The 18,412-nt window shown below is 40.4% G+C and overlaps 1 protein-coding gene across 2 annotated transcripts in view; it reads right to left on the bottom strand.

Moving 5' to 3' along the window:
• The window catches only part of Megf10 (multiple EGF-like-domains 10), a 119,516-nt gene that overhangs the window by 97,149 nt on the left and 3,955 nt on the right, over positions 1-18,412 (bottom strand). For both annotated transcript variants that reach the window (XM_013512378.1, XM_013512379.1), the window contains 2 exons: positions 14,860-14,961; positions 13,378-13,478 (listed from right to left, as the gene is read on the bottom strand). In XM_013512378.1, coding sequence (XP_013367832.1) covers positions 13,378-13,478; positions 14,860-14,961 — 203 coding nt within the window. The remainder of the gene's footprint in view (positions 1-13,377; positions 13,479-14,859; positions 14,962-18,412) is intronic.

The raw sequence follows: 18,412 nt of genomic DNA, 5'->3' as shown, positions 1-18,412 counted from the left end.
GTACCAATGGCACTACCCATGTGAAAAATGTGTAACAGCCCTGGCCACCAGAGAAAAGCAAATCACAACTTTGTTGAAAGTCCCTCTCCTCCCAGTCAGAAAGGCTAGCATAAAAAAAAAAAAAAAAAATCTCAGGGGGGCATGGTAGTGCATGTCTGTAATCCCAGCACTTAGGAAGCTGAGGCAGGAGGATCACTGCAAGTTCAAGGCCAGCCTGGGCTACATAGTGACTTCAAGACAATGTGAACTACATAGTGAGACCCTGCTTCAAAAAACAAAACAAATTAAAAACAGTTAAGTGCTGGTGAGGCGAAAAGAACCCTTATACACTGTTGGTAGAAACGTAATTGTACAGTGTATTTGTCAGTTATACCATTGCTGGAAAAAGTCACTGACACACACAACAGAAAAAAGAGCCTTATATGGCTCATAAACAAGATAGGATTTTTTACAGATCTAATACTTTATCAGTGTTAGCTCATGTTAAGAGGATTCAGTCCGTAGTCAGCAGGAACATCACTGTGGAAGACCAGGTGGAAAAAGTTCTTTAACCCTTGGCAGCCAGGGAGCAGACTAGGGGAACAGTGCCAAGGAGTAAGGGGCGAGGGACCAGATATAAACCCTGTGGGCACACTTCCACACCCCACCGAGGCATACCCAGAAGTGCACTTTAATAATCTCTTAGATTCCTCTCAAGCCAATCCAATTGAGAACCCATCTTAATTATCACATACACCCATTATTAAAATCAGTATGGAAGTTCCTCACACAAAAGGAAGAATAGCAGCTGGACTGGAATATCTCCCTCCCTCCCTCTCTCCTCTCTGCTTCCTGGTTACCATGACATGAGGCGCTTTCCTCTGCAGCAGGCCCTTCCACTGCGCCATTTCTGCATTGCAGCCTGCCAGCCATGGACTGAACTTCTAAAACTGTAAGCGATATAAACCTCTCCTTTAAGTTACAGATACTGGGTATTGTGTTTCAGGGATGAGAAAAGGAAAAAAACCTGAATAACCGGATTCTGAAGACTAGTTGTTCCATCATTTTCTTTGGGTGTGGAGAGGTAAGAGGAGCAAGGCATGTTGAAGACGTATCAAAGGCATTCCTAGAACCTTTAAGAGGCTAATCTTCAAGAAAGGGAACCCAGTATATGACAGCCAAACTAACCGGCTAATACAACAATGAATTCTGTGGATGACCATTCCATACCTCTGCAACTATTGATATCATCTATGATCCAACTTCTAAAAACCCCCTCTCCAGAGGTCAACAAATGTGTTCCACCTGTGGTAACACGTTTCATCTTCTATCCTTCAGTTCCACGCCAAGCACCATAAACTAGCTCAGTTTTTCTTTAAGCGCAAACATCTATTAGTTTGGTGGCCATGTCTTTCCACGTGGCATAACTGCCTTTGCCAGTCTAGCGTGCCCAGCTGGCCAGGAAGGCCCACCCTGAAGTATTGCTGCCTTCCATGACCCAATAAATCCACAAGCTGTTCTTCTCGATAGAAATTCTCTTGGTGAGCTAGCTGATTTTCCTCCAGTCTTTTTAGAATTATGTATCAAGGAAAAAAAATAGGTCTGGGACTTGGTCTATCACTACAGCTGCAGCAGAAACACAGCACTGGTTCTCTCAGTGCTTCCCCCTCCCCCGGCAGCTCTTTGTGTGGCCCAGATGGATGCCCTAGGTTTACCACTGGATTAGCTGTAAAAATGCCCAGCAGTCGCTATCACAGACTAAAAACAATGCAAGCCTGTCACCACCTGGTCATGTCAACGTTTTCTGATTGCTCATTTAGATCAAAATGTATTTTCTCCATTATATTTAAATTGCTTTGCACTAAAAATATTTGAACCATGTTACAATAAAAATTGCTTCTCAGTTCTGGGTTTTTATATTAGCTATTATCTGTCCCTGTGAGGGCACTGCATAAAGTATTAGATCTGTAAAAAATCCTACCTGTATTGCAAAGAGTACAATTTCGGGAACTCGCTTCTCATGAATAGGCAGGGATTTTTCATTATTTCCCTTTGCCTCGTCTCCATGGGACTCTAAAGTCAGTCCTTCTTAAGCAAAAAACAGATAGCCAACATGATTTCCATCTGGTTAAAGCGAGGCTACCTTCCATTCATGGTGAATTTTATACATATAAAATTCTAAATAGTGAACAGGCATTGGCAGCCAGTAAAACAACCAAGGCTTACTGCATTATTTATTAAATCCTACCTTCACCACTAGCAAAGTCTAATAACCAGAGCTAGAAAGAAAGAGTTTGAGTTCCAATAGTTATGTGGGAAAATTGGAATGTCTGCTGGTGCTGCATGTGGACAAAGGGCTTTTCCCTCCCTTTACTGGTAGGTGCCTCCGAATCAAGTCAGACTCCATAGCAACTGAGTACAGGGTCTCTATGGAAACATGAAAAAATCCACTGCTGGTGGCAGGAAGGGCACCCTGAGTAGGTAGACTGAGGGACACACCATCTGATTGCTGTCAGTTCATTGCAGTCTCTGGCTAGCTAAACAGGATTATCATTTTTATCTCTTCTCAAAGGGTCTGCTTAAGAGAATCTACAGACCAAGGTTTTTTGGAAATATTTGACAGGATCACAACTTTATTATTAAACAAGCCTCTGAGAATCAAACAAACCCAACGCAGAATACTCTGGCTGCCCTGAACTTCAAAGGTACATTTTCTCCTTTCCTTCAGCCCTGCTTTGGCCCCCTAAATCTGTCAGAGGAGCCGAGCTCTTGCTGAAACAATCCTCCACCAAACACTGAGTCTTCAGTGTTCAAATAAGCAGTCTCCCTCTGCACTTGAGCAACTCTCAGTTTGAAAAAAGGGTTTTCATCAGGAAAACACCAAAATGACACAAAGCCCGAATGAAGAATGACACATGTCCCATACATAATCATCAAGGCAGGGAGCACCTCAGTGGAGCTCATCCCAAAGCCTCGCCCAGGCTGCGAATTTGCCCATCCTGCTCCTACTTCACCGTCGCATAGCTGACACTGCAGCAAACAAGGCTTTGGGAGTCCCTGCCCATCCCCCATGTAGAGCTGTGGATAACATGAGCCCACACGGCTGTGACAAATACTCCAGGTGACAAAGAAGGAGCTAATTTTTCCTGGGACAATAGCAATACCAGCGGCGAAGCCCTCTCTGTCAGAGTACTGCCTGGGTGGCAACCTGTCTCCTGGAAGGAAAAGTGTCCTAGGTCTGTAAGCCTTTGCCCCAACATTTGGGTTTAAGACCCTCTGCTTTCTGAAGCACGATATTCAAACAAGAACAGAGGTAATGTATGGAATTATTTTTCATATAAACCCAAACACAGCTACAGAGCCTTATGTGCCTATAACCAACTCAGTTTTACATAGAGTTGGCCAACTTAAAAATCAGCTGTGAACATTTATTCACTACTCTGATAATCAATTGTCACACTGCTCTCTGCTAAGAACAGGAAATCATATACACTTCAGTGTGTGGGAGTTAGGGCTTCTTACTTATGGCTCCGAAGTTCTCTCAACAAGTGCCAAAGACCGGCAGGGCACACCCATGGGAACTCATCTTTCACCACAGATCTGGCCTGCAGACCGGAGGGGGTGACCCAGTCTCCAAGCCTCTCTGCTTTGTCCTCCTTGTGGGTCACACAGCCTGGATACCCGGGTAGAATCTCAGCTCCAAGTGAGCATTTGACTTCCATGTAACAAAAACAGGACACAAGAGTGAAGTCTACTCCAAAGAAGACAGTCATCAAAATGGCCCCTTCCACTGCAACAGCACCCAGCAGCGGAAGACAAGGCATCTGGGCAAAGAGGAGGGAAGCTGGACTGGAGGAGGAACATCTGACCATTCCGTTTGTCTGTGCATGATTTTCATTCAGGAAGACCTGTTTACAGTGATCTGTTTTTGTGCCGACAACCAAGACGGAGCCAAGGACATCTAAATGTGAATGTATTGCTGGCCTTGTCTCTGGATTCAACAGCCCTCCCTGCAGAGGGTGACTGCCCACTTCCCACTCGGCTGTCTTTCCTGTGAGCTTTTCCACGTCCCTCTTAACCATATCTAAAGGCAACTTCTATCTTGTCAAACGTCAGTTTTCAAAGATAGGTTTGAAAATTAGTTTTCTGTACCTCCAAACATTTTACTGGAGTTATGAGATCATAAACAATGGTCCTTAGGGCAGCCTCAAAACCCCATGGGCTCCAAAATGTTCCTGAACTACCACAAGTACTGTGGGGACCATGACCGTCCACTCCTTTCCAGTTCAGCTGGGCCAGGAGCTGTCCTCACAGGCACGGTATCAGAGGTTACTCTTCTCCCAACAGTGGAAGAAGATGCAAATCTGCCCTGGCTCTAGATCGCCCTGGCTCTGTGAAGAGTTGAAGTCTTGGGAAAGGGAGTTCTAGAGAACGTTGCTGTGCAGACAGAATAGGAACCCATGATATCAGTTAGGGTCAGGGACTCTATAGGACCTGAAACTCTTGCTGGGTTGACCCCCGTGGAATTTGTAAGTAACCCCTAGTCTTATCTTCCTTTTCTACCCCCCAAGCAGGCTGTTTCTCTTTCCTTTTCCACTGTCACCTACTGTGTCCAAGCAGTGTTTCTGTGGATTTCTGAAGGACAAAATAGTCTCACTTTAGCTCTCATCCTGCTCCTGTCCTTTAAGCCAAAATACAAATGGTGGCTATTAGGCATAAATTTTTAGAGCATCACTTTTAACTAAGGAAATGCAAAATAAAACAAGGCACTGTTTTTCATCAAATAGGTCGACAGCAATAGGAACATCTATTGTTAGTGAGCATGTGAGGAAACAGACGCTTCCCTGTGTTATTGGTGGGTGTGTAAATTGTTAAAACCTGGGTTGCTATTGGGAATTTGTATCAAAACACATTAACACATGGCTCAGATGGTTATAGTCTCCCAATATGCACTATCCTCTCCTCACAGAAATAGTTTTTACGTTTGCTTTTGCAGCTTGGTGAGGCCTTGTGACTAAGTTTTGACCAATGGGATAGAAGAGAAACATGGAGTGTGATCATTTCTAGGAACCTTCCTGAGGAGACAGAAGGCATTTCCATTTGCCTTGCTCGCACCTCTTCCAACTGCTGCTTGGGACCTAGTATCTTATAGTTCACTTACATGTACAAAGAGATATATAAAATGATACTCACTGGAGCCACTAAGCTATTTGAGTCATTACCATTACGATACATGAACACTGTAAATTCACTCATAAAATTATGAATTTATTAGGCATATAAATTAATGATTACTTTATTAGACATAATTTATTTACAAGGAAACATATCCATGATATAACACAAATGAACAGTTTACAAAAAATATGAAAGGTTTAATTCTATAAATTTTCTTTTGAGTTAAAGAAGTTAAAAAAGTCTATAAAGCTGTACACCAAAATGATGGGACAATCAGTGATTTTTTTCCCTCTCTGTTTTCCAATATTGTGACAGACAAAAAATTGGTTTCACTGAAAAATAATTTTTAGCAGCTTTTTAAAAGACACAACAAATGTTTTACTTCTAATAAACAAAATGACACAGTCCACCAGGGAGGGGTCAGAGGATCATTCCCTTCCTTCCACTGACTACACTTCAAAATTGAGCCCTGTGTGGCTCATTCATCAGCTTCTGGTGCTTAGGAAGGGAGGGAGGGAAAGAGAGAAGGGAGGAGGAGAAAAGGGAAGGGAAGGGAAGGGAAGAGAAAGATGAGAGAGAAGGCAAAGAGGCAGGAAACAGAGGAACGAAAAAGAGAAAGGAAGGAAAAGGAAGGAAGGGAGGGAAGTGAAGGAATGAAAGAAAGAAGGGAAGTGAGGTAAGAAAAACAGGAGGAAACACGCACAAATAATCTTGGAACAGTACATTTGAGCCTATTCATGCTCCACATCTTTTCATCTGCGGAAGAAAATCAGAACTCTGAGCTAAAGAACCACACAGAATCTTAGGCAAGTGGAAGGGTGGGGACAGTGAGAGGGTGGGGAGTGTCTGGAGATGGCTGATATTTGTGGAAGAAATTAATACCCTGTGGTAAGAGCTACACAGCTGCCGTGCTTGTAACTTCAGACTGTACATGGGAGGAGCCCAAGGCCAGATGGAAGAGGACAAAACGACCTTAGAGGCTGTGATTTCACTTCCAAAATAGCCACAAGGCTTACAAAATGCAACTGATATCATTTTCACATTTACAAGAGCTATGTGGTTATAAAAAGATAAGAACTGTATGAAAAGACTATATGATTGTGTCAATTTTCATGAAAATTAGGCGGTAAAAGTACATTCATATAGCTTAACAAAGATAAACAAAATTCAGTCAACTAAAGTAACCAACTTGGCTGGTGGTTCTACTATACATTGAAACTAATAAATAATATCTCTTCAATCTGAGGAATACAGGATAGTCTATCTAGAATAGAAAATGAGTTCAGTGTGCCTCCAGCAAGGTAATAAGCAAAGAACATGTTCTCTAGTGTTTAAAACTTTCAGCAAACAATTTAAAGAAATATTATGCAGCCCTTAAAAAGTAGGAAATCCTGACATCTGCTACAACATAGATAAACCTCAAGGACATTGTGCTAAGGGAATTTAGCCTGTCACAAAAAGTCAAACCCTGTACAATTCCACTCACATGAAGTACTTAAAGTAGTGATAATAGAAAATAGAAAGGTAACTGTCAAATGCCTGGGGGTGGAGAAGAAGGAAAAAAATTAAATGAGTACAGTGTCAGTTTTGAACAATGAATTCCAGAGATCTACTGCACAATACAAATGCCCTTAACACTACTGAACTATGTGCACTTAAAAAAGCTAAAATGATAAACTGCATGATACACTTAACTCAACAAAAATAAATGCCAATAAAAGTCAGCAAAATGGAAAATATCACCAAAATTTAAAAGTAAGCAAAAAATATGAGATGGTATGATTATTTGTTTACAAGGTAACTATTTTTAATTAAGTACATAATTGTATAAGAAAATTCAAATCAACAGTTCATATATTTTAATTTTAAGAAGATATTTACATTGTTTAAGAACCTGTAATCCCAGAACTCTGGGGGCTGATGCAGGAGAGCCATAAATTGAGCACAGACTGGGCAATCTAGTGATTTAGCAAGACCTTGTCTCAAAAATTTTAAAAATAAAATAAAATTAAAAAACACTGCAGGTACAGCTCAGTACAAAGGTTCAGTCCCCAATACTGCAACAGAGAGAGAGACAGAGGCAGAGGCAGAGGCAGAGTATGCAAACGAAGAAGTCTACCTTCTAATTTCAGTTTTTAAATATGTAGGGAGTAATTGGTGTACAATGCTATTTTAAAATTGAAATCTTAAAAATACAATATTGCAGTGTCTAAGAAAATTTAAGATTTCATCTTATTTATAATTAAACTCATTAGATTTATAAAAATTATTGAAGTATACATAAAAGTTTGTCAGTTTTGGAAGCTGAGTTATTTAAAATGGAAATTAAACTTATTAATAAAATACTATTTTAAAAACTTTAAGGTATTTAAGTTTGCAAAACATTAACAAAAGGCCCCAACGTGTTTGTTAAAATTTGTTAGATTGATAAAACATCTGAAGATGACTTTCACTTTAAAAAAGCTAGACTTTTGGATTTATATCCACTATAAATAAAATATTAATTTTTAAATGCAAAGCAAGTTTCTGAGCACACTTTTCTGTGTTGCACCTGCACACACATATGTGCATATGCACAAAGGTACCACAAACTGCACATTTAACAACTACTAATACAATTAACATATCTAAGTTGTACCAAAATTCATTACCTTTGTAGTTTGAGGAAAAAAAATTAAAATATGTTTATATAAAATAAATTCCACATTTGAACTTGACTGCATTTCACATTTAAAATAGCTACAGGTGTTACACATTGAGAATCAGAAAAATGTGGGCTTTTTTGCTTCCAAGACATTTTCTTTTCAGAAAAAAGCAAATTGCATTATATTTTATATGACTAGAAAGAAGGACTTTATCATATTAGTCATCAGTAATCACAGTAATCATCAGCACATGATTAAATAAATTAATTGGGACATAGAGTCTAAGTTTTGGCAAGTCAAGTTGCTATTCATAGGAATTGCCATGGAATTCCTTTTAATTTCATGAAATTTTATAGGCTAATATTTGTGCAACTTTAGAACTACAGTAGAAGAATTCTGGAGTATTTTTAACTAAAATTCAACAGCCCAATGGTTTTAATAGCATTAAAACCAAAGTGAGGACTTTCCCTTTCTGTTGGTGCCACTGTACATGCAAGCCTTTGCATTTTTCAAAACACTTTCATAAAACTTACTTGTTCATAGTAACAACTCTACCAGATAAGTGATATTAAACCCCATTTTACAGATAAGAAAGTAAGAGTCCTAGAAATTAAATCTATTGTCCAAGGATCCTAGACATATAGGCTAGCTTCTGGATTTGAATCTATGTTCAATCTGTTTTCTCTCTTCTTTGCTGAGAATCTGAGCCACACTTTGTTTTCTTGGAAGCCAAAAGAGGAGTGGTAATAAATATAACAGTTATCTTTGGATAACTGTGGGGAGCAGCTGAGCCACGGCTGAGATGGAGGTTGGCAGACTCTTGGGGCTAGAGCCAAGCCAGCCCCAAGAACACGGAGCCCCAGAGGTGAGCCATGTGAACAAGCTGTTGGGACTAGAGCAAGGCCAATCCAACAGGTGTCTGGCTTTAGTGTTGTTTCCCATTAACGACAGCACAGATAGCTCCAAGAAGGTTTCGCCTTCAGGGTTCTCAAAGAAACACCGAGATCTTGCACTTTCGGCCCCGTGGCATGCTTCCCCTTCTTTTACAGTGTATAAATAAAGAGGCAGATCATGCTGGGTTGTCGCTGCCTCTCCATCAGAGAGGTCAGGTCCTACCCAGCCCCAGCTTTCCTTTTAGTATATGTCTGTAGTTTTTTCTTAATCTCCAGTCCCTCTCAGGACCTGCTCCTTGAGCAGGTTGCACCAGATAACTATGTGCTGGCAACTAGGATGCTCATATTAGGTGAGTATACGGAAAGAGGAGACTAGTACCTAGAAGCTGTGCAACCACAAATTTAAAATGATCACATTTCTTGCTTCCTGGTATGTCAAATACTACTATTGTTCATATATATATATATATCTCAAGATTGATGTAAGCAACCAAAAGTATTGACTGAAAGTCATCTCACAAAGATCCATAGAAAACAACAATATGCACAACATGAATATTTATTATGAAATGGTATTTGTTCATAAAAACATATTGGGATATGTTTGAAAACATTTATTTAGGTGTAAGGACCCGAGATTTTGCAGGATGAGGTGATACACCATCTACTCAAGAGACTGAAGATCACAAATTTGAGGCCAGCTGGGGCAATTTAATGAGATTCTGTGTCAAATTAAAATTTGAACATGTCTTCGCATGTAGCTCAGTTCTCCAGTTCTCCCTGGGTTCAACTCATATAACAATGTGCAAAACAAAACAAAAACCTGAGATTTCAGTCAACGTCACTTTTATAAGAGATCAATTTTTGACATATGTCTACATTCTCAAAAACATACAAGTCGCACATGTATATACAAATATACATACATATATACACAAATACATTAGAACTATTTCATTTTTCTGTGTATTTCTTTATTAATATTTAAAACTCCCCAAATAAAAAAGACTTAAATGAATCTAAATTCCTTCTTAACACAGATCAAGCAAGAATACTAACCCAAGGATGAACAAATTTAGAGTTTAAAATAAATTTATAAAAAGAGTAAGACTCCATCAAAAAATCATGGTTTTTCTCATGTCCTAGTCATGTTTCCTTCATTAAAAAGCCTTCACACCATGCCATTCCCCACTCTGCTTTGGTACTGCCTGCTTAGTTTGGAGCACTGGTCTCTGGACAGAACACCCTATTATTCAACATGTGCTCTCCAGACCTGTAGCTTTTGCAGTGCCTGAGAATTCACCAGAAAGACAGCAGAACCCCCAAACCAGATCTGCCCCGTAAAAGCTTTTCAAACACTCTGCCTGTGCATTCCAGGCAGAAGCAGAGCTGGGCTCTTCATTGTGCTCCAGAAACAAGAAAACCAGGGTTCTCCTCCAAGAATCCCCACAGCTGACAGCATGCAATGTCATTTCAGGGACCACCTGCTGCCTGTATTGTACGTAAGCACAGAATGAAAGCCACCAACTCCAGGCCACTCCAGGCCACTCCAGCCATAAATGTACCAAGTAAGAATTTTCAGTATCCTCTGACCTCCAGTTCTTATTCACGGTACCTGGAAAGTACTGAAAAAGAGACAGAACCTGCCTCGGCTCCCTTGCAAGACTTCTGAGAGGTGGAGCAACATGCGGTAGCAACCCCTGTCCCCAAGACTCGCCTGTACCCAAGACAGCAACCCCTGTCCCCAAGCCCCACCGGGTGCACCAGCGAGATTATTAAGCTGGCTCCTGGCCCATGGAGACTGAACCATGTCTGTTGAATGCTTATTTCTGCTAAAGTTCTTTGTTTTCAGAACCTTTCAAAAATCCAATTTCAGAAGAAAAAAATGTTCACTGATTTTAGTTAGTTTAAAAAGAGACAGAATCAAACACGCACAAGTGAATCCATGAAGAAAATTAAATTTCTTAACTTTGTTTTATGGGGCAAAATTATCTAATAACAGTTTTTGATCTCTAAAGTCATGTAATCATAATGTTAAGAAATTCTTGACAAAAATGATATGGACAGGAGTGGGGCAATATTTGGTGCATAAACGGCTCTGCTATTTTCTTTTCTATTTTATTTACGCAGAGTATCCTCATTTTCTATTCAGAATATTGGTGCATCCTCTCACCAACCACTAACTGATCAGACTGAAGAGTCATTTAATGTGTCAAAGCCAGCATCATAGTGAGATTTTAGAAATTTAATGAGGTGGTATATGTGCCTGGTACACAGAAAACCCTGGTCAAAGTTAACTGTTACTTTGTTGTCTTAAGCACATTTAAAGAAACACTTTGGGTGAACTCTGAAGGCAATGAATATGTCTAGCTCAGATATGTGTATAATTGCTAGAACCTAACCTATTGGTTTTTTCACTGCAAGCATCTAATCAAACCAAGTTCAATTATATTAAACTCACTATGTTGAATCTGCTTTTTCATACAAAGAGGCGGAAATGATTTGTTATAAAAGGACAATGAATTCCTTTACAGGGGAAAGAAAGACATAAAACTGCATTCTTCTCTAAGCAGGAGTCACCCTCGGCTGCATGGTACAGGCTCCTCTGGTGGCCTCACAACTGTCCTCACAGTTCTGAGACCCCTTCCCCATGGCAAGCCTGCCCAGATGTTCCTTGAGGCTGACTCTGAACGAGCTGGCAATGCTCCACAAATGTCCCTGAAGCTTAGAGATGATGGTTCTCCAGCACGCTGTCCTTGACAATTTCCTGATGAAGAGCTAGTTTTAATACTTATGAAATAGGCCAGGGATCGTGGTGCATGCCTATAATCCCAGCACCGGGGAGGATGAGGCAGGAGGATCACCTTGAGTTTGAAGCAGCCTTGGCTACACTGTAAGTTCAAGACTAGCCTGAACTACACAGTAAGAGCCTGTATTTCCATACCTTTTGGTAACTGCAAACAGTTAGAAATGAAGATTGTTATCTGTCTGGCAGCAAAATGTGCCTGCAAAAAAGATCTTGAAAGCACAGCCCAGAAGCCCAGGTTCTCTCTTCTCCTCTCTCTCCAAGGCTGCCCTGCTGGTGCCCGCTGTGGACAGCACAGAACAGTTACTGCAAGGCACCCCCAAGGACCAGGACAAAAGACAAGAGGTCAGTGTGTCTCTGGGTGTTCAGAGATAAAATAATACATCACAGCCTAGAAATGCAAAATATCCTTCAAAAGCCCCAACAACTCCCAGGCCAGGGAGAACAGACAGTAAGCTCATTAAACATGTTAACATATCTACAGAAAAACGTTTCAGTTTTCTTGAGGCAGCTAGTCAACTAAGAAGGTTTAGGAAAAGGAAAATTTTAGAGGCAAATACAAAAGGTGTCCATCTAAAAGGTCTAGAGGGTGCCTTGCTGCTTGTGTAGTGGAATATAAAGTTTATTTCCATCCACACAATTTCAGGATGACAGTGCCGTGTGAACTTGCCTAACTTTCCAAGAAGGGAAAAATAAAATGACAGAGGTGGTAGCAGATGAAAAGCTGAGGTCATGAAACACTGAAGCCTTCCCCTCCCCAGCCCCTGGGAGTCCACTCTCTCCGCACTAGCTTGCCTAGCTTCCCATGTGCCGGCCTCCAAGGAGAGGATAGGCCTGAAGACAAAGGGCCAAGCACCACTCCAAGCTCTGTGCAAGTAATGAGATAGTACCCAGGCTTTACACGCAAGTCCTGCGCTCGGGGTTATTAACAAACCATCCTGGGAGACAGAGGTCCTCGCTCAGAGCACTGCCAGTGGTGCCTTCGAGGCTGAACCCGGGTCAGCGCACCCTCAGGCAAAGAGCCGGGCAGTCAGCCCGCCTCCGCACACTCAGCTGTGTGTTCATCTGAGTTTCCCTCCATCTGGACCACTGGCATCCGTTCGTGATTATTCTCTAAGATGTTTCATTATAAACATGTAATTTTTCTGCTTCAGCATCATTATTAATCAAAGGCATGCAAATTAAGAAGAAAATTACCAAAGGGAAAAGTGGCACAGGGTAAAAGTTAAAAGGCGTTCTCACTCGGTGCCGGTGTATCTACAAATTGGAAACATTCCAAAAGCCTTAGTTGTATGTACATCTCTGAGCCAGCAATTCTACTTCTAACAATTTGGCCTTACATTATTAAAAATATGAACAATTATTTAATCACAATAGTAGTTTATAATAGGTGCAACTGGAAAATCAAGTAAAATTTTCCACTGTTAAGACTGGTCAAAAATACCTAGTGTAATAATATAACTGCACTGACATGGCCAGTGTGTTACAAAAGTATATTAACTAACCAAGAAAGCTATTCACAATGTATTTCAATTTCTTCTTTTTGCTTAGTTACACGTTCTATTTTTTCCGTGAACATTTATTATCCTACATGGCCCTGGCTCTGAACCAAAGTGGAGGAGCTGCCTCTATCTACGTTAAGAACAACAGAAGCTAAAGGGTGGAAGGAAATGGAGACAAGTCCTCTCTCTAAGAGACAACAGAGGAGGACAAAGTTAAAGCTCCCCTCGGGGCCCAAGTCAAGAAAGTAGCAGCTGAGAGTGAAAGGGAGAGCTCCAGCATGGTGGCACCTCAGGTCTCCACCCCACCGCCCTCAGTGAGGCAAACCAGCACCGGGACAAACAAGCACACGTCAAAGGGATGAAGTCTTACTTACGCACACACATGTCCCTGCTTTCGTAAAATCCGGGGCAGCACTGGGACTTGCGCCTATACATAGTTTTCTCCCCATGTCGATAGGCTGTCCGATAACTGATCCTACATAAAAGAAAAAAATCACATGGTTAGTTCATTTGACTGACAATTGGATCCGAAATAATTTTCTATTAGTAAAAATGGGGGGACTACTGGCTATAATAACACATACAAAGTAAAGTACTTCAAAATAATTAAGAATAAATATGGAATACATGTCTTGACCAATATCTATGCTAACGCTTACAGTGTGCTGCTAACATTGGATCCCTAATAAAGTCCACCTATCCCAGTGGTGGCAAACCTACGGCATGTGTGGTGCAGCAGGCTACCTGCTATTATTGAAAGCTCCAAAAGGTGTGTCATCACTGACATACACTTTACTGTTCATGATTTTCCTCATTTCTTATCTTGAAATCACTCACAAAGTACTGATTTTCCTGTGTGATACCCATCTAATCATCGTTCATTTACAATTGCAAGAATTTCTTTTAAACTCTCAGCCCAGAGTCATCCTACTATAAAAGCAGAAGGCAAAGAGATGCTTTTCTGTTTAAAGCAACATTCACTCATTGATTCACATATATATGTTTAATTAATCACTTATTATATTCCAGCTACTGAGGAAATAGTGAACAAAACGAATCAAGTTCTTACCCTCAAAAAACTTATTTTAGTGAGGAAGACAGATTTTGTAGAATTTGTTTCATAGCGACATATTAAGCAAACAGTAGGTCATAAAATGGCTGGCACTGACTAAACGCAGTGAAGGAAACTAAAGCCTGAGGCAGGAATACAACGTGACAGGGAAGGAATGCTAGCTTAGGTAGAGGGGTCTGGGTCGGCCCGTGGGAAGGAGCGACATTGAGCACAGCATTATTCCATGGGGAGTAAGTCAGCAGGTGCCACATTCAAGCCATCACTGCTACAGATTCATAAATATTTTACTAATAAGATTAGGGTATCAAGGCTTACCTCTTTGTAAACTAATGATATATAATAATATTTTGATTTGTCTCTTTATGTTCCCGTTTACAGAGGAAAATGCATAGCTTGTTTTACCTAAAGGTCAAATTTAAGCACAAATGGAGTAAGAAACATTCTATTAGAAACATCCTGAGGCGGGCATTTCTTTCCATTTGGTGACATCCGTATTTACAAGGGTCTTTCCCAGGCAAGCACAACACACAGAAGCTGGATGAAATATTGCTAACTGAATGACGAGGAACAGACATTTCCTCTGCCCTTAGACTGTAAGCTCCCACAGGGCGTGGGCTACCTCTCTGCCAGCCTGCATCTCCGGTGACCTGCAGCGGGACTGGGACAGTAGTGAGCCCTCAGCTGCAATTCACTGAATGCCTGTTCGCTAGTAACTGGTATTTCTGGTCATATCAGACTCCACTCCCAAGCAGCCAGGCACACAGCCATACCTGGCTTCCCTTACCTGTGCCGCGTGCATTTAAACCAGTTCAGGATGTCAGTGCAGCTGGTGTAGTAGATCTGATCAAAGGGGTGTGGGTATGACTCTTGCACAGTCACCGAGTAGCTGGAGGAAAGGGAAAGGAAGGTATTGGTATTTCTCTTTTTGACATTAATGATACAGGAAAGAATAAAGGAACCACTTTTTTTACATTAATGATCAATCCACACTAAGAAAACAATTATAGGCTAAATTATCTCCATTTGCAATTCCATATTAACATTTCAGAGAATTTCCACATTTTCATAAATTTTTACTTGGCCAGAACCCCAAATGGCCAATACTAATGACGTGTTTAAAGGACAAAGGTTTATGCTCTGAATTTTTTTATAAGTATACATTTGTATGCTACAAATCTCAAATGAAATTTTCTTTTACTATTCATGACTAACCCTAAAACATCCAAAGTTAAAAACATATAGCTATATTTTTCTGTATTTAATTCCTTCCCTTTGTCCTAGGAATCCAGGGAAAACAAAGACCGTCACCAAAGTTTGTAGTTTAAGTCTGCATGCAGATAATAAGGTTAATTACCAAGTATTTATAATGGAGTACATTTTGAGAAATCAGAAAAAAACGTATCGCTCAGGTAGGAATTTGGACTAATTTGTTTTCATGTTCTGGTCCTACTTCTCAGGCAGTAGAAGGGTGTATAAAACACAATGGAAACTACAAAGAAGGCTTCAAATCAGTTCTAAACATGTGGCTGAGACAACTAGCATAAATAATCACACCAACGGCTTGCTACTACTTCCGCACTCTGTTTTCCCACACATTTTCAATAAGATTCCCCTTAGAGAAAAAACGTACACACCCCAATGGGCTCAAGAATGTGAAATATGCATGAAATATAAAGAACACTCAAGTCCATAGTTCTTTTTTTTCAATTTTTTATTAGCACATGTTCATAATGCCTAATGACCACATTCCTCCTGGAGAATTGGTATATGTACATAACACACTTTAATTCTTTTTTTCATCTCCCCCCGCCTCTGGTTCCCCTTCCCTTTTTCAAAAGATCTCTCTCCCTATTTCCTATAAACTATCTTCTGTTCTTCTCTGTATATTCTGGGTTGCTCATATAAGAGAATCCATGCAATATTTAAGCTTGTGTGTCTGACTTATTTCACTCAACGTTATGGTCTCAATGTGCTATGACAATCCTCAAGAGCTTAATGTCTGCCTACAAGAAACAAGATTTGGAGAATCTCCTTTGCTGAACAATTTACTCCAGTTGCTCTAAGTCTTTTAAAGATTTCCATTAAATTCTGTGCTTTACACTAACAAAGAAAATGGGCCATAATCACTGACTCACTCACAGCCAATCAATAGCCCATGTTCATTAATAGGAGTTATCAATTAGAAAAGATGCAGAAAGAACGACATTGAAATTTTAGCATGAAGAATTCAGGTTAGACACAGGGCAGAACCTGCTGACTTGCAAAGCTCTGTGATGCTGGCCTCACAGCGAGTTTTTTCTGCAGCTGGTTTCTGGTAGGTATCATACAGTGAGCCTTCCATCCAGAGATACATTAAATAACATGCTACTAACATTTATGTGTATTCTATCCTTTGGGATATTACCACCTGATTTCTAGGAATTCTCCTTAAATGTGAGGCAGAAGGAAGAAGATGCTTTAAAAAAAGATCACTGGACTAGAAGAAGGTAAGGTTATAATCCTGATCTTACACAAGTAACTGAGTGACTACCATCAGGTAACCTCACCTCCCTGGGGTTTGATCATTACATCTTAAAAGAACAGGTCAGTGACTGTTCATACTCCCTTCACTCTGGACATCCTGCATTTCTAACATACATTTTAGATAAATGTTTCCACCCAGCAGATGACATCTGTTGTTACTACCAAACGCAGGTTCAGATAAGAGTCGAGTGTGAAAACCACCTGTACACTCTTGATACAACTCCTTTGGGGTAAAGGTGGAGGCCTCTGTTAAAATATTAATGTTCTTCGAGTGGTATATTATATTAAGAAATTTATATTTTCGTCTAGCAGAGTCCAAAGGTTCAGGTTAGTACAAATACTTAGACTTCCTTGCCATATGCCTTGGGGAGCAAAGTGACCACTAATAAATAAATCTTGTTCAACTCCACCTCATATGGGTCAGGAACTGATTTCAAACATGAAACATCTTTTCACTAATTTCTAGCAACCATGAAGATTCCTCAAATTAGAGAAATGTTAAAGCACATGAATTTCCTCTTCTTGCCAGTTCATTTGTTAAATTTCACCAGTAACATACATTTACATAACACCTCTCTGGCTCTGGACACGAAAAAGCTCTTCTCCATAGAAGAGAAATCAAGGTATTTAGGATTTGAATTCCACAAATATTTATTGAGCAAATTCCATGCATTTTTCTGCCCTCAGGGAGCTCTCAATCTGAGAGAAACCAATATAAGTGACATGGCTTTCGCAGAGAAATATATCAATTGGGGAAAATAAGTTGAGAAAATGTTCTATATTTTGAGCATTTCTCCGCAATCTTCTCACCTCATTCTCATTAAAATTGTTTTCACACTAAAATCCAATCTAGCATTGAGTAAATATGTTACTGTACAGACTGATTGAAATACCCAGGCTTCTACTTCAGTCTGTGAGAGAAGGGCACTAAGCCTTTTCAAATCAAACTTTTTCTGTTGTTTCTATATATGTTTTTCTTTTTCTGTACAGTGACTTTCCCCCTCCCTCTCCCTCTCTATTTTGAAAGGTATTATAAATTATACTGCAAAATTTGGAAAACAAAAAATTTATTTATTTTATTTTATTTTTTTTTTGGTTTTTCTCCGGTACGGGGAACCAAACTCATGGCCTTGCGCATGCCAGGCAGGCACTTTTGCCGCTGAGCTAAATCCCCAGCCCTCAAAATTTTTAAAAGGAAGAAAATTCTGTAACTTTTACATAACCATCAAGAGGTTGTTTTTTTGTTGTTTTTGTTTTTTGCTGTGCTCCTTTGCAGCCTTTAGGTGTTTTATGCTTTGAGTTTGAGGGTTTTGAAAATTTTTTATATTATATTCATGCCATACATATACTCTGAGACTTTAAAGAACAACATAAGCATTTTTCCATGTTAGTAACCAGTCTTCACGTTATGACTGCCAAGTACTCCGCAAGTGACTGTACCTAATTTGCTCCCTGTCCAGCTACCATTAGACACCCAAGTTGTCACTTTTGTTAAAGGGCCCCGGAGCATTAGCATCATGAAGAGAAATGTCTTCACGTCTGGGCTGCCTCCTGGGACCCTCACCACTGTGCTTTGGCCAGTGCTTGCCTTGCTGGTTGAACTGAATTAACTCCTTGGCTAACCCTCCGGACTCCACACTGAGCAGCAGCTGCTCCTGAGCCACGGTGTGGAAAGATGCCTTCTCCACTGTCTGGTCCACTGTGGCTTTCATGGTAAGTGAGCAACACTGAGTTTCTGGGACCGGTGAGTCAGCAGGACCCGCAGACACCTCCTGCCCTCATTCCCTCTCAAACGTCGCCATGTAACACCAACA

Source organism: Chinchilla lanigera, unplaced genomic scaffold (assembly GCF_000276665.1).
Source record: "Chinchilla lanigera isolate Chin_1 unplaced genomic scaffold, ChiLan1.0 scaffold00014, whole genome shotgun sequence".
In the NCBI taxonomy this organism is placed as follows: Eukaryota; Metazoa; Chordata; class Mammalia; order Rodentia; family Chinchillidae; genus Chinchilla; species Chinchilla lanigera.
The sequence above is the reverse complement of the archived record's forward strand: the minus strand, read 5'-3'. Positions and strand labels throughout refer to the sequence as shown.